This window comes from Drosophila melanogaster, chromosome 3R (genome assembly GCF_000001215.4).
Source record: "Drosophila melanogaster chromosome 3R".
NCBI classification, from domain to species: Eukaryota; Metazoa; Arthropoda; class Insecta; order Diptera; family Drosophilidae; genus Drosophila; species Drosophila melanogaster.
Genome location: NT_033777.3, coordinates 22,389,721 through 22,405,454, shown reverse-complemented (window position 1 = coordinate 22,405,454; position 15,734 = coordinate 22,389,721). Strand labels below are relative to the sequence as shown.

At 43.2% G+C, this 15,734-nt stretch overlaps 3 protein-coding genes and 4 non-coding genes across 9 annotated transcripts; 3 read left to right on the top strand and 4 right to left on the bottom strand.

Moving 5' to 3' along the window:
• Window positions 1-395: 395 nt before the first annotated feature.
• Window positions 396-2,800, bottom strand: CG13856 (uncharacterized protein). The gene is made up of 2 exons (NM_142779.3): window positions 2,472-2,800; window positions 396-1,009 (listed from the first exon to the last, which is right to left on the bottom strand). The coding sequence occupies exon 2, from the start codon at window positions 1,006-1,008 to the stop codon at window positions 439-441; it is 570 nt and encodes a 189-aa protein (NP_651036.1). The 5' UTR covers window position 1,009; window positions 2,472-2,800; the 3' UTR covers window positions 396-438.
• A 5,001-nt stretch (window positions 2,801-7,801) lies between these two features.
• Window positions 7,802-7,883, bottom strand: tRNA:Ser-GCT-2-5 (transfer RNA:Serine-GCT 2-5). Its single transcript has one exon. It is a non-coding gene; the product is annotated as a tRNA-Ser (tRNA).
• A 310-nt stretch (window positions 7,884-8,193) lies between these two features.
• On the top strand, window positions 8,194-8,275 carry tRNA:Ser-GCT-1-1 (transfer RNA:Serine-GCT 1-1). Its single transcript has one exon. It is a non-coding gene; the product is annotated as a tRNA-Ser (tRNA).
• Window positions 8,276-8,574: 299 nt separating this feature from the next.
• tRNA:Ser-GCT-2-4 (transfer RNA:Serine-GCT 2-4) lies at window positions 8,575-8,656 on the top strand. The gene has a single exon. It is a non-coding gene; the product is annotated as a tRNA-Ser (tRNA).
• Window positions 8,657-8,845: 189 nt separating this feature from the next.
• tRNA:Ser-GCT-2-3 (transfer RNA:Serine-GCT 2-3) lies at window positions 8,846-8,927 on the bottom strand. The gene has a single exon. It is a non-coding gene; the product is annotated as a tRNA-Ser (tRNA).
• Window positions 8,928-11,350: 2,423 nt separating this feature from the next.
• CG13857 (uncharacterized protein) lies at window positions 11,351-13,266 on the top strand. The gene is made up of 2 exons (NM_142778.2): window positions 11,351-11,448; window positions 11,930-13,266. The coding sequence occupies exon 2, from the start codon at window positions 11,937-11,939 to the stop codon at window positions 12,963-12,965; it is 1,029 nt and encodes a 342-aa protein (NP_651035.1). The 5' UTR covers window positions 11,351-11,448; window positions 11,930-11,936; the 3' UTR covers window positions 12,966-13,266.
• On the bottom strand, window positions 13,106-15,675 carry CG7059 (uncharacterized protein). 3 transcript variants are annotated; one of them, NM_142777.2, is made up of 4 exons: window positions 15,382-15,675; window positions 14,149-14,261; window positions 13,592-14,086; window positions 13,106-13,535 (listed from the first exon to the last, which is right to left on the bottom strand). In NM_142777.2, exons 1-4 carry the CDS (start codon window positions 15,411-15,413, stop codon window positions 13,372-13,374), a joined length of 804 nt encoding a protein of 267 aa, NP_651034.2. In that variant the 5' UTR covers window positions 15,414-15,675; the 3' UTR covers window positions 13,106-13,371. The 3 variants fall into 3 exon arrangements, with proteins under 3 accessions (NP_651034.2, NP_788713.1, NP_732730.1); NM_176536.2 differs by having other exon boundaries at window positions 15,253-15,475; NM_170008.2 differs by lacking the exon at window positions 15,382-15,675 and adding an exon at window positions 14,526-14,725.
• Between the last annotated feature and the right edge of the window lie 59 nt (window positions 15,676-15,734).

Genomic DNA, 15,734 nt, shown 5'->3' with positions numbered 1-15,734 from the left:
ATTTATTATTATTTATTGCACAACTCGTAGCATTTGGCATGCGCAAAGACAACGGTGACAGTAATTACTTTTACTAAATGGATTGGACAGATGGTCGGAACACACGTGAAGACGATTTTTTAGCTACCGATGATGCTACCGAAGCGGAAGCCGACTTAATAATGATGCTTAACTCTTATATCATGATCCGAACAGATATCATCAAATTTAATGGCCCCTCTCAGCTTTTAGAGATTTCTTTTGCTTGATTTTGACCCAAATCGCGGGGTTTTGTCAATTCGGCTCATAGGAAATGCGATCCAATTGAAAGGTTTTGCGATTTCATTTTTAAGGTGGGTTCCATTCAAAAGCCGCTTAACAAATTCGCTTACCAAACAACGAAATTCACAGCAATTGTAGAGTTTTTCTTTTGTTTTTATTATTTTCTAACTAACAGTACTAATAAATAATGTTTTTGTTATAATAAAAGTTGGACTTCAGGTTAAGGGCCGTCAGACCGGACTTTTTATCAGCATGGGCAACCTGCAGTCGATGTGGGCGCCCATTGAAGTAGTAATCCTTGAGGTGTTGCACTCGAAGTACTTTGCTCGGATTCCGATGATCCAGATTGGGGCTAGATGTCGTCGTCGTCGGTGGGCGAACCGTTGTGGTCTTTCTCGTTGTGCTCTCCGACTCGTGAAGGATGGGATTGATTTTCATCGGCTGATAATCCAAGCCGATGCCAGGTATGTGGCGGAAGGGCAGTGGGGGTACGGGTATGTAATATATTTTCGAATCCTTTTTCGTTTTTTTCGTCTTACTGCCGTTCTTGTTGTACTTGCGCAGATTCAGCGGCTTCGATGTGACCACGTAGTCCATATACAAGTTGTCCAGCGAGGGTGACTGCACCACAATCCGGTTGGCCAATCTCGTGGGAGGCGCTTCTGCCCGTGGACCATAGGAATAGGGTCGAGATGCCACCAAATTGGCCAAGATGATTAGCGATGCCAGTGGAAGCAACGGCGACATTCTGAAAATGAGCACAAAGGTTGATGAAGCCGGATAAAAAAATATTTTAAAATAATTATTAAAATTGGCTTATCAAAGAGCAGTGGTTTTCCCACAAAAAGTTCAGATTAAATTGGAAAATTAAAAAAATATCCAAAGTGGAATATTTTTAAAACTACAAAATTGAATTATAAATAATAGTACAAAAGGCCAGTTAGCCGGGTAAATATTTGTGAGAGGTGGGAGAATGTCAAGGCGACGGGCAATGAAAGTGCTGAGTGCCACCCACGCCCCACTTGACGGGTTGTCCGATTGTTCAAGGTTTTGATCGATGGGGTGGCAACCGAAGTGGCGAACTCGAAGTGCTCGCGATCACTATCATTATAGTAATAATGGCAACCAATGCGATTTTCTGCAAGTCACATGCCAAAGCCGAATAATTAAATAACAAATAAATTGTCTGTGCGCATCAAAGCGCAAAATGTTTCGCCTTTACATTGTAAGTTTCTCACGTTCGCCACATGTGTGTACACATGAAAACCGAAACACTCACATGCCAGAGATAATTTTCGTTTCGATTTGATTTAAATGAAAGCATTTAATGCACGCTAATCAAAGCGACGCCGGCAGAGCAATTACGCTAATGAGCGAGTCGAGCGCCATCCGCGGCGCAGATTTCAACGCATCAGTGATTAATGAGCCAGTAAAAAAAAAATGAATTGATCGGCGCAACAACCGAAAAACTTGGGATCGAAGTGGATAACACGGTTTTTGGGGCTAACCAGGGGCGTCTGCGTTTCGCCCACCGTTTCAACAGGTTGTAGGCTAGGCAAATCCCATCAGGTTTATGTTTTTCCGATAAAGACATTTGTCTAGTTCTTGCGTCTGGCAGAATTCCCGACTAAAAATATGCGCCTAAGACAAATTGCAGAAAGTTGGGAATTTTTTTGGTTTGCTGATCACAAGCCCCGCATGATATATAATATATGTATGATTGGGGTGCTCAGGGATCACTGTGATAATAGAAACCAAAAGAGCAAGATGTGAAATTCGAGAGACCACACACATTACGCCAAAGCTCATTACAATTTAATTGTTCAAAACCCTAATGACTCGCACTTCGTACAGTTCAGGAAATAGAAACTTGAAAAACTAAATTTAATTTGTCCACTCACTGACTTCAATTATCTAAGGCTGTTTTATTTTGCGCCTATATCAACGGCATTGCCAAGGTCATTTTCGTGATGCTAGCCGTGATTAATCATATCATGCTTCTCTCTGGTGAAAGACGAAAGACTTAGGCAACGAACTCGAAACGGGCGAAGCGAAAGACTCAGGCAGCGAACTTGCTGCAAGCGAAAGCAGCGAACTCGATGCGGACGGGCAGCAATTATAAACTTATTAAAGAACCGCCTGCCAGCCGTCAAATGCAAATGATTTAATGTGTTTTTATGGGCATACGTCTATATTCTAATCGCACTCACTTTAAATGGCTATGACTGCAGCTGCCGGTTGGCTTTGTTGATTAGTGATTTTCCTTAATTATATTTGCCGATTGTACAATTTATTGCCACGGTGTCCTTCAAGCGAAAGATGTTTACTTCATTAGATTGTGGAAATTAATTTATGCGTAATGCTAGGCACACGTTCTATCACGTTTATAGTTGGATCATTGAAATTTTACAGCGAATGTCTTAGATGCACTTTTCGCGTTTTCTCGCACTGCTTTGCCGATGCTTCTGTATTTTTAGTTTTTAGCTTGAGCGCGCAGCTTTTGAACGTTGTGAACGCCTCGGCGTGCGGCAAATAAATGAGATCTGCGGACTGTTTGTAATTTGTTTTTTTCTCTTTTTCTTCTTAAATCAAAAATCAGTGCCGACGTCGCTGCCGCCGCCTCTGCCGACTTCGCTGCCTTTCTGTCGTCATCAGCGGCAACTGGATTTATTATTGTGTGAGGTCCCAGCCGATGAAGACCGGAGAATTAACTGGTTCCCCGGATGGCAGATGATCTCGGATGATGAGCGGCCATAAATTAGCCAGTTTATTGTTTGTCCACTTACTGTTACACTTGCAAATTGCACTTGGTGGGATTTGCCTGCCCCGCATGTGCCATTTGGTTAACAAATTCATCAGCCTTGCAGTTCTCCGACCAGAACTGAGCAGGAAATCCAACACCACTTGGCCAGTCGGTCGGGTCTCGATTAGATTACAACTCGGTGGGCAGCTTCTTAAAGCACCTGGAGAAATAGAAAGATAGGGGACAGGTCCTTAACCCGTACATACATCCTTTCTTACAATTCCAAAATATAAACCTCAATTAAACAAAAATTTAAATATTATAATTTTATATTTTTATGTAGCATTTGAAATGTATTAGTATTTTTTAAGAGTTGAATACTATTTGTCGATAATATTATTTTTTATCTTCAACTAATTGGTACAAATTTCAGATATACAACTGTATGTATTAGCATATATTTGAATCTTTTCTCCGTTTGTTTTGATAACACGGATTGAATAATGTTTACAAATCAATTTGTGAATTTTAGATTTTTTCTTACTATTCTTAGTTTTTGCACATTTCTTTTAGATCGTTTTTAAAGATACCTCATTATGCTTTTAGCTCCCAACTCTTTTGAAATGTGATAAACGATGCCTATTGTTATAAGAAAGCCGCCTTACAAAAAGTATTATGATAATACTAATTTCTTTTGTAAGAAGAAGGGTTAAGAGCTTGTGCTCGACTTCAGCTCGGGATTGGAATCGGGGTCTAGTTCGCCTGGCAGCTCCTTTGTCTTTCCGATACTGTGCACAAATTAGTTACAAATGAACCTACGACAACAAAAGCTGTTGGCGGTAACACGAAGCCTTCGTTGAGGTAGGGTTTTAGGTCTCGGTCCGGTCTGCTTTCCTCTTTTCCAAGTGGCTTGGGGTGCTTTTTCGGTTTGGCTTATTGACAGGCCACCAGGCAACTCCAACTTCAACTCCCCGAGAACCCTGATATGCGTGTGGCGCTCCAAGGGATTTATGCATAATTGGATTGGCAAATGGTGTTCGTAGCATTATTACAAATTGGTAGTGCTGGGTGATTAAAAGATAAATCCCTCGACCTTGAAGCTCGTAAGTGTGGAAGCGCTGACCGATTGATTTAGAAATATCCTTGGATATCTGAAAATCTGAAAATATCTGAAAATTCGCATATGGCGCATATTGGACAAACGTGCTTTAATTAAATGACTTCCTTTTGATGAACAGTTTTATGCGCCGTTAATTAAAGAAGTAAAAGCAACTAACACGCTGGTGGATTGCGTAAAAGCATTTCCAACTTTCCCAGGGCCCAAACATCTTTCACCAGCGCTCTTGACCACAGAGACAATCTAAAGTTTGGGCTGTAAAATAAAACAAATGACATAACCGCAAATATACGCCAAGAGTACAATTTCCCAGCTTCTGTCTGGTTGTTAAGGCACTTTAAATATTAATTAGCCATGGAAGCAGAACTCTCGGCAATTAGGCCTCCGGTTTAAAGTGTGTGTTGAAGTGCGTAAGCTCTCGCATGTGCCAAATGGCCAATGGAATCGGAATCTATATATATATATATATATAGATATATCGAGAATACCCGTTCTCACAGCCAACTGCACGCACCACCTGCCAGCAGAACGGTCAGTCAGGGGCCTAATTGTAATTGTTAACGATTAGCCAACACAAATCACGAACAAGCTGCAAACGCCACTTTCTGTGAATCTGTAACGTCTTCGTGCCTCTGATTCTGCTGATTCTGATACTGATACTGATACTCCGCTTCATACCCATTTCAGGCGCCTTGTGTGAACCGAGTTTTAGGCATTATTAAGAGTAATATGTTTAATGCTGACGGAAGCAATACGAATAGATGGCCCCAGCACGGGGCACCAAAACAGACAGCTGGGAGTGCACTTGACGAAAAATTAAGAGATATTGAATGGTGAAAATGGGAAACATCATGGATTTGCTGGCACATTAACTCTCAAGTGTAGATTATAATATCATTTTAGAATTTATTTAATTAGATACTAAGACAGCTAAGTGCATCATTTGTTTTTGCTATAAGGAACAATTTCTTGTATGTTTTTCCCTGTGTACAGAACACTGTCGTGTTTATCAACATCGCCAAAGTCATCAACAAACTCGATCTCAGTTTCTGACTGGGACCCAGTAGTCTTGGCCGGTGTCTTCGAGTCTGAATGACAGACACACTCTTAACAATCTTAACTCCTAACTCCCAACTCTCGTCTCTGGTATGTTGTCTCTTGGCTGCGACTGCTGGCGCTTGCGTGTTTGGCTACTGAATTTTTAAGCATTCGCCAGCACGCCGTGAAGTGAACTGAAGTTGTTGGGGAGGGGGGCGGGGGCTCTTAGCCTTCATTTACATTGGCAACGTTTTAATTAGCCGCTTATGAAGACACACACTGCCGGGCTAGAAGATCCATTTAGATGAATGGCGGGAACACCCACCGCCAGAGGTACGTCACTGGTAAGGCGACTAATCAGCCGGCTTAAATCGCAACGATTATATATGGGCCAATTATAGCGAATCTTTTATTGCCGATAAATTCGCAGGTTCATTAAACCCACACAGAGCCCATAAACTGACTCACATGTGGGGTTCGGGCACCTTAAGTTGAGTCTTTGTCTCCTTCTCCATCTTCATCACAATCTTCACCTCCGGCGTCTCCGGTGATTTGGTTTTCTCATTTGGGGTGTTTGGCATGTGGACACCACATCGGCTATCCATCGAATGCATTCGGAATGAAGCTGTAGACTTACGCAACCGCAACGCTATGTCAACCAACCCGCTTCGCCGGTGCACTTGGCATTTCTGAGAGTTTAGCCCCCTGGATAATATCGGGGTCATAACTGCCAACACGTCGCCAGCTCAGCGACTTTCATCGAAAGTCAAATATTTGTGGAGCACGGAGAAAGAAAAGTGTAACGAAAGGAAAAGACCTGCTAGCCAGCCAGCCATCGATTGTCAGCCGCAAAATTCAATATTTGCTCATCCGTTCCAAAACGTTTAGCGAATTCTTGCGCGGGTTTTGTGAAAGTCCCCGGGGGCAGGGAGCAGGTTAAAATGGGCGTTGCGATTTCCAGTGGAGCTTGGCCTCCACCGACAACGAATGGGGGCGATTGGCTGGCGAATTGGATTGCCATTTGGCTATACAAGATCTATTGAGTCTGGGTCTATTGAGTCATAACCAGGGGCTCAAGTGGTTCGGGGAAAGAGCTCTTCAAGCTGTCCAGCGAAGAAAGAAAGAGTGACTTAGTGAGTACATAGGAGAGTAAGAAGAAGTCTAGGGGATTCCCCGTGTTCTGTTCGAGTTCTAATCGCAACAATCTGTTTTGCAAGCTTATTTGACAACCGTTTAGTTATGCTGATTAATAACTAGATACTATAAAATATCTCTTTAAGTAACTATATCTTTTCAGTTGGTTTTTTTTAATTTTTTTATAAAAGATACCTTTGAATGCGCTTTTTAGCCTATAATAAGATAACATGGATCGTGAAACCATAGTGGCACCAAATTGGCAAGAAATACAATGGTTTTTTTAAGTTTCTGAATTATGTCAAGGCAATGGCAGCTGAATAAAACAAAACTAGGTAATTATTATTTGGCGTGCTTGCGATCTGTGATCATCAATTACTTTCGACCTTCGACTGTCATCAAAGATCAATTGTCTTTGAAGATGGCATATCTTGACATGGCTGACATGACATGTAAGTCCTTAGCCTTATAGAGCTTGATCAGGTCTTCGAAAACATCATCACCTCCTACACCGAATTAAGGTTTCACCGATATATATCTTTCCGACCTGGTGATTTATACTGGCCATATAGCGGACCAGCGAAACTTTCCAAGTGGCTAACAATCAGAGCAAGCGAAAAATAGACATATGTGCGGATTGATCGTAAATAATTGCTTTATTGCCTTTTTCAGTGGCCGGAGGATTTTAACACGTCGCCCATCAAATGGCATACAAATTCTTTGGCTTTTTCATTAATGACCGAGAAGTAAGATTTAGATAATTGAAAACCAGTTGCCCAGTTAAAAGGAAAAGCAGACGAAATCGCAACCGAACGGCAAACATAATATACCCTGATGTTTGTATTGTAATTGCGTTAAATGCATTAATTAGCCGGCCAGCGGACGAGAAAGAAATCATTGGAAACGACGTTAATTACCCGGCGGCTTATATTGTTTTGGCTGCTCGCCGACGGCAGCAAAAGCGAACTATTATTTCAATTGGAATTTAATTTCGAGAGTGGGCATTGTTTGTATTTGCCATTTTTAAAGCTGGCCCAAATGCGAATCGCCAGGGCTTGCAAAAAGATTTGCCCCATGGCCGATCCCATCCCATCCGACCTTGAGAGCCAAACGAGCCATTAATGGCATCCCAAGTCACATTTGGTCTGGCTATGACCCTTTTCACGGTGTCAATAAACCCGGTTTCTGCAGAATCCATCTAGTTAGCGGTTGCCCCGGCATCATCCACACACATCGCATCTTATCTTCCATCTAAAAGATCAACCAATTCCACCATCAGCGACACTTAAGCTGTTATCAATGTATCTATTTTCATTGCTTTTAAATTGCTGAGATGGCCATTATTGTCTCCTGTCTGCAAGCGGGGCTGTAAAACTATAAATTCAATTGAAACCCGATAAGCATCTGGGATTATTGTCTGTGTTTTAATGACTCGAAACGTTTATTTTTAGTTTTCGGTAAATCGTTATTCAACTTTGTTCATGTTAAAAAAAGTCAAAAAGAAAACACGACGAGGATGGGATTCGAACCCACGCGTGCAGAGCACATTGGATTAGCAGTCCAACGCCTTAACCTCTCGGCCACCTCGTCTTATGCAACCTTGACAGCCAAATGCTCATTTCGTGGACCGCTTGCTTTACCGGCAAGCAGTGCTCGTTCTTATCGGTTAAATGCTTAGTTAATATGCACTTCATTTTAGAAAAATTACATTTTCAAGTAGCAGACAACCAACTTTTAAGCAAACAACCCATATTTTAGTTTATTTTGCAGGTAATGAACTTCAAAAGCCACCGCAATAACAATGTTCTGTTCTAATGCTTATATGTACAGCTTGCTGTCGATAACAACGAATTGCTGCCCGCTTAAAATGAGAGGACTGTTGGGCCCAACTAAATTACTTGACGAGGTGGCCGAGTGGTTAAGGCGTTGGACTGCTAATCCAATGTGCTCTGCACGCGTGGGTTCGAATCCCATCCTCGTCGACTTCTTTTTTTTGTTTTGTAATGATAGTTTTATTTACTATTTCCTTAGATTATAGCATGTATTCATGTATTTTTCTAGTACTTTAATTTCAATTATAAGAACAAATAAAGAACCCCAAATAATATATACAATTATCTAAGAGCTCTATTGGCAAAAGCATTTCAAGATCAAAGAACTTCTAAAAAATGTATGGTAAGTATGGTATGTATGTAAATTAAGGACATAATTCGCAGTCTATTAATGCAAAATATTTTCATACCTCTTTGAAAAAACGATCTAAAACAGCGAATTCCAATAAGACGAGGTGGCCGAGAGGTTAAGGCGTTGGACTGCTAATCCAATGTGCTCTGCACGCGTGGGTTCGAATCCCATCCTCGTCGGTTGTCTTTTTTTCTTTTTAATTTTATCCTTAATTTATTTTATTGGTCTCCATGTTAATTACATTTCTAATCTTTTCTAGGGTTAAAATCAATATACTTTTGTTTAAACGAAAGCAATAATAAAATAAATAAATAAAACTGAAAAGAATAAAAGCAATAAGCAAAATTTTATTTAAAAAGGATATTTTCCGACGAGGATGGGATTCGAACCCACGCGTGCAGAGCACATTGGATTAGCAGTCCAACGCCTTAACCTCTCGGCCACCTCGTCTTCGAAAAATTTTGATGTGAAAAGTACTATTTCTGGTCAAACCCTATCCAACTTCTTATCAAGAATCTCTATGAACTGAAGCTAATTAAAGGTAATATAAAAACTAAACTGATAACACTCAGTTCCAATCACAGCCGCTGGTTAAATTGCTTTAGCAAACTCTCAACTGTTTATTTAATAATTGGGTCAAATTGAACTGCAAGCAATTGGGCTTTTGAAAATTTGTTTGCTGTTAAAGAAAGTAGCTGAGTGTGGCTCGTGTGGGGTGAGTATTCAAGTGCAGCTAAAGGGTATTTAAGACAAACAATTCTTTTAGAGCTTAAAACCCAACTAATAGAATCAGAGGTATTGCGCGATGAAATTTTTCCATAAAGGGTATTTAGATACTGAGTAATTTGTTTACATAGTCTGTTTGGAGGGCGACTTCCTGAGGGGTTTTTAATAATTCAGAATCTCGTCAGCGGTCGTGCTGCTTCTGACCCAGTTCTCCGCCGATCTTCTGTCTTAGCTTCGATTTCTTTTTATATCTCTCTCTCTGTTGGTGTAAAAAACAAAAGTGGTTTACTTTAGATGGGCCATGCTCAAGCGAGTGTGCCGGTAGCAAAGTGATGATGAAGCTGATGATTTAATACGAGAGCTTCTGGCTTTTTTTAAATGGCAATGGCCATCAGCCGTGGTCCCAGCAAGCACGGCGTTTTGTTTGGGCCATGTTTGTGTCCAGGCTGTCAGTTGGTGTTAATGAACCCTTGTAGCCTGATAGCTGTTAGTTGTTTACGTTCCGAATACCGATACCAAGATAGTACTGCCAATTCTACACTGCACAAATCCACTGGAAGTACTATACTATGATTTACTGCACAAATAAAATGTACTAAGCTAGATATTAAATATATCGTAGTAATTGGAACAGATCATTGTAAACCATTTCTCATTGATGTCAGGCCAACTAGCTAGGCAGAATTTGAATAGTCGTATATTTTAACATAACAAGATGCCATGCTGACTTTCAAATATTTTCGGGCAGTGCATCAACGACATTGTCACCTAACGTGGCTTCGTTAGGAAAGTGGCCAAGTTTGATGATCCGCAGGCACGCGCGTTTTATATTTAGCCCCACACCAGGGCGACTGCGATCCTCGCGCCAGAGGCTTCGAGGAGCGGGGCTAGTCACGTGCACAAGGACATTCCAAGGCTAATTACGTGTGGCATGGGGCTTGGCCAAGTTGGGTACTTCGGGTTCGGGCTTGGGTTTGTGTTTGAGCTTGGATTTGGGCTTGGTTCTTAGCTGGACTCTGGGATAGTGCCTTGAGTTGGGTAATAGTAATACACACATAGAACACGAACCGTTCGTTATTGTCGTCGCTTGTTGCGGCAGTTGCCGCAATCTGCGGCATGTATCTGTATCTTTTGCATCTGCGTGGATGTTACTGCTCCTGCTGCTGCTGCAATCGCCGCTTAATTAGCTGCGTAATTTATTATTGCTCTAATCTCAACGCCGGCGCCAGTGCCGTTGGCTTTGACAAATAAACAAATTATTCATATTAGAATATTAATAGTGCCTGCAGGGGTTTATCTGCACCGGAGTATGTGGAGTATCTGGCATAATTATGACCTGTTTGACAGACTGTTCTCTCCTGTTCCCTTTTCCTTTTCCTGGCCAGCCTGGGATTCTTTGGCTGGCATTACACTGGCTCTTGCCTGGTAATCGTTAGGCGGACAATAAAGTTGCACACTAACTAAATATGTAGGCACGCCGATGCAATCGCACAATTATGCTCAATTATGCAACTGGGAAGAGATCTTTAGATCAGCAGAAGCAGGTGCTTTAAGCAGGCACTAGGTGCTATCTGCTTGGTGCTAGGTGCCATGTGGAATGCAGGGCGGATATCATTGACTAATGAGCCCATCTCCGACTCAAACTCGACGTCTTCTTTTGCCCTGTCATAAAAATTAAAATGCATAATCGCGGGCGTTTCTCGCAGGGCTCTTGTTACACCAGTCGAGAGACCTTTTGCCGGTATAATTAACATTGCTCGCGATTCCACCAAGCTGGCTAGCAAAATGCAGCAAGTGCATGTGGATATTTATATAATTTGCAGCTGTCAGGTTTATTCACAGTCGGGGCTAATTAAGCCGGCGTTTAAGCCGCTGGCAATTAGACGATTTATCACTTGCCACAGAACCTCAAAATCATGCCCTTAGATCGCTGAGAAAGGCCAAGCAAATGCAAACAAACTTATGGCCCAAACACTCTGCTTACCACACACTTAACCACTTCACTTCGCTTCTTCAATGCTGCGCATGCGCAGCTCCCGTCGACGGCGCCGTCGGCAGAGAGTTGGGAACCGGGAATGCGGGGATTCTGGCCAGGCCCCCATATATAAAGCGTCGATTCTGGCCGCGATCACACTCATTTCCAGTTGAACGCGCCTGCCGACCAGTGGGCCAATTGATTCGTTAGCATTTCGATTAGGACTCTTCTGCTAAATTAAGAAATCACCGATCTTCACTTACTGACCAGGTAAATTTTTGTACATAAAGTGTTTGTGGAAAAAGTGTGAAAACATCAAACATAAAATTAAGGGTAATTGTTTAAAATTGCCGATCAAAAGGTGAAAAAAATTAAAAATTTTTGAATGCGAACACATACTAAGCAAAGAAATGGAAAAACAGCGGCTTTACTTCAGAGTAGAATACAATTTAATAAGTAGATATTAGTAAACCAAAAGTGCCTACTTTATTTAATTATGAATTATTAGCTTGGGGATACTGCACACTTCGGGGTATACTTTTTGCTCCGATCTCGGCCGGCGATGGGGCTCCAAAGTACTGGCCATATTTTTTCCGTTGTTCACTTGTGCTGGTGGGGGAAAATCCGCTGGTTGCGCAATTGGAGTGTGAGAAACTAGCTCGAAGCATGCAAATCAGCTTGAATGGGGCTTGGGGTCAGTCGGGGATCGACAGAAGATATACTCACCGCCAATGCCATGATCCAATTACAGCTATCAAATGGGTAACCACATGTGGAGCATCATACTAATGCTGCTGGTGCTGGAGCAACTAGTGGCCGACTCTGTGGCAGCCAATCTAGCCCAGCTGGTGAAGAAGCAGAGCCAACAGAAGCAGTTGCAATCCTCGCAGCCAGGACTGCAGGTGGGACAACAACAGTCGCAGGGACAGCAGATCCACACGCAGCAGTATGTCCAAGACACATTGGGCGAGCAGCAGGATCTAAAGTCGGAGGACGAGGAGGAACACGATCCCTACCAGATGATGCAGGAGTCGAAACAGGAGTCGCGATTGCCCAACTCTGCCAACTATCCCTGGAGTCCATATGCCGCACCTCAGGGCAATCCTTACGATGCCATGCCCAAGATGCTTCCCTTCATTGGCTATGCCCAGCCAGTGCTCATACCCGTCCCACTCTACCTGGCTCCGGATATGTTCTATCCCGCCTTTTCTGGCGCCAGCAACGATCTCGAGGATGTGGTGATGTCACGAGCCTCCGGTGGTCGGCGTCCTGGGGCCAATCACGCGTCATCAGCCCGCAATTCGCCCATCTACTACGTAAGACTGCCGCCCACACCGTATATGTTTTTGCCCAATATGCCAACGGCTCCATTTGGGGGTGGATTCTCACCACTGCTGACCTACCAGCCCATGCCCTCATTCTCCGCCTACGGTTCGGTATTCAATTTGCCCGTGAACTTCCTGGCCAACGGAAAGCCCACTGGAGTCTACCAAGTGAACGGATCTCCGGGTGAGGCGATGGGATCCCTGACACCTGGCTTGGGTGGCGGTGGATATGGAATGCGGCCACCGACGCCTAGTAATCCCTACAGACCCATGTCGTCGCCTTCGATGGGTGGTTATGGAGGCTCTCAGCAGAGCTTTGGACTCGCCTCCATGCCGGTTCCTCAGCAGGACTCCAAGCTGACATCGCTGAAGCGTCCGTTCGTGTTCAACGGTCGTCCCGAGGACATATACATCCTGCCAAACAACTTGGGTCCGCTCTACAACGAGCAGAGCTACTACTAATTGCACTTCAGGCAAATGGCTGTGGCAACAACTGAAAGTATTACATAATGCATTTACTAGATCGTCTTTTCGATCGTAACGAAGCTTGAGAAAAACAATTTAATAAACTATACACTTGGAAAAAATGTTTTTTTTTTTTTGGTGTAGCATCCAATTTGACGTCATACAACGAAATAGCTTATTTTTATTATATTTATGTACGTATATGTAATCTTCTCCATCAATTATATTTTGTATAAATTGTATATTTTTGGCCGAAAATATCAGATGGTGTAGACCAATAAATAGTAGTCATAATATCCTTATCAGCCGATGTTCTCGGACTTTAAGCGGCAAAGGCTTAAGTAAATGCAGTCGGCCACATATCGATGTAAATTCCAAAAAAGTCGAGAGGAGTGCTCCACAATCAGTCACCAATGGCTGCCACCTGGGCTGTCTTCCGCCTAATATACTCCTGATCCCCCAGATTGATGGCAGCTCCAACCAAGCCTCCCGTTTTCAAATCGAACTCATAGACGCGTGGCACGCAATTTGGAATGTTAACCTTTTCGATGGCCTCGTTGGAGATTCCTACGGAGTGACCATCGATGTAAACCATAAGCTATTGCTAAGCCTATCTAACTTACCCTCAATGTGCTGGACGAGAGCACGGGCCACAGTTCCGTGGACGCACATTAGTACCCGGGTGCCTTGGAACACTTCCCGCCTGACCTCCTTCCACACGGGTTTCACTCGATCGACGCACATGTGAAGGGATTCCGCGAGGGGGAACTCACCGCGAGGAACATCATCGAATATGGGATTGCTGCAAATGGTGTAGAAGTAGCGGTTCTTCTCATCGATGGGCGGCGGTACGCAGTCGTATCCACGTCGCCAGGCCTGAACCTGCTCCTCCCCATAGCGATCGGCTACCACTCGTTTCCGGCAACCAGTCAGATTTCCGTAGTGCCTTTCGCACAGCCGCCAATCCTCCTTAATGGGCACATAGGCGCAGTTCAACTTGGAGAGTATCAATTCGGCCGTTTGACGAGATCTGCTCAATACGGATGAATAGACCACGTCGAATTCCAACTCGGATTGGACGAGCGCGGGAATCGCCACAGTCAGGGCCTCCTGGACGCCTAGTTGTTAGATAAATAAGAAGTTAACTGGGTATTTTAAACTATTTTAATCCTAATCTCACCGAATTCACTCAATGGCGCATCATGCCAACCGCAGAATTTGTTCTCAATGTTGAAATCACTTTCGCCATGCCTCAAAATCACCAAGCGATTTGTTTTCGTCATAAATTGGGAGCTGGATGGGAAAGAGATACTTTTGAAAGTTGCATAAATACATGAAGTGCATAAATATAATAAGTAATAATATAAGAAGTGTTACGGCCTAAACTTAAACCAGCACTTTTTTAAAGTTTACTATTAATCTTGACTTTACTACTCCAAAAAGTAAACGTTTGCGATTTAAGCCAGTTTTCAATGTAATTCAAGGACTTTTTCGATGGCCCGCGGGTTTTGCTCGTAATTCCAACGCAGTGACACTTTATTCTAAGCTTTATCTAACCTCGCCTCTTTATTTTGCTTTCGGTTTATCCACCATAAAGTTTAGTGGGGGACTTAGTTGTCCGGTTGGCTGGGGGTGAAGTGCAATCTTTTTGGAGGTGCTAGTAGCTAATGTCAGACAGCGGATGATAAGGGTACCGATGTTTCCACTAGAACTGCCGAGCGCCGTACAACCGAGATTCGTGACTAGAGAATTTGAATGTGTGCTCACCTCGACACCGTCCGGATGCGATTGAAGCGCGGTCCAGTGGCGGAAGCCCGCGAAACCTCGACAAAAAAAGAAGGAAAACAAAAAACAATCCGAAATACGAAAGCACGGCGCATTCCGCACATACTTTTCGGCTAGTGTATCTGATAGATACAAAGCGCGGCAAAATCGCGCGCGGCTGGGCCAACATGACGAGACAAAAACAAAATATAATTCGCATTATCTGATGTCCAGACGGCAGCATAATCACACGAACACACCCCCAATAAAGCTGGCCCATTCATTCACACAGATACTATTTGCTGGCTCGGCGTCGTTTTGGGTTTTTGTGTTTTGCTCGCCACGTTCTCGTTCGCTTTCGCGTTTTCGGTCCCAGTTCGAATCCCACTGGTTCTCGGATTCTCTTGCAGATTCCCCGCCTATGTAGGCACCAGTACCAGGTAGCCGAATACTCGGGGGACACCAGATACTTCCTAGACGTAAACAACGCGCGCCCACACCTTCGCCTTCGCATACTTACGCCTGAATTTCGCGCATTGTTATTCTCGTGGGTTGTATCTTTTTTCGTATCTTTTTGTTGTATCTCTCTATTTCGTTAGGATTTTCGCGTGTGTTTACTTTGTGTTGTGGTTGCCTTTATATACGTTACAGTTTGCTCTTCAAGAACTTGAAGAAAACCATGGTCTTCCCGTTGCAGCTGCAGCCACCACGTTCCTGTATCTTTCGGATGCCAATCCGCACTAAGCCCGATTCTTATTGGCAAACAATTTTATCGCGGCGCAGTTGGTTTTTGTTGTTGTTGTTCGTTTATTTTGTTGTTGCTTTTGTTTTTTTTTTTGTATTGTTTTGCGGCTGCGGCGGATATTTAATTGTTTTGTTGTGCTGTCGTTGCCGCCAAACAGCTGATTCGCTGGGTTTTACGCTCAATTTCGAATCGCGACTGGGGAAAATCAATAATAGTAACATTTACTGAAATTTTCGTATTTGTTTTTGTGTTTTCGC

Coding starts and splice junctions, on each gene's coding strand:
- CG13856 (NM_142779.3), bottom strand. CDS start 1,008: ATGTCGCCGTTGCTTCCACTGGCATCGCTAATCATCTTGGCCAATTTG.
- CG7059 (NM_142777.2), bottom strand. CDS start 15,413: ATGGTTTTCTTCAAGTTCTTGAAGAGCAAACT. Junction 14,262..15,381: donor AAGTTCTTGAAGAGCAAACT/GTAACGTATATA, acceptor TTTCCCATCCAG/CTCCCAATTTATGACGAAAA. Junction 14,087..14,148: donor TGCGCCATTGAGTGAATTCG/GTGAGATTAGGA, acceptor TCTAACAACTAG/GCGTCCAGGAGGCCCTGACT.
- CG13857 (NM_142778.2), top strand. CDS start 11,937: ATGGGTAACCACATGTGGAGCATCATACTAATGCTGCTGGTGCTGGAG.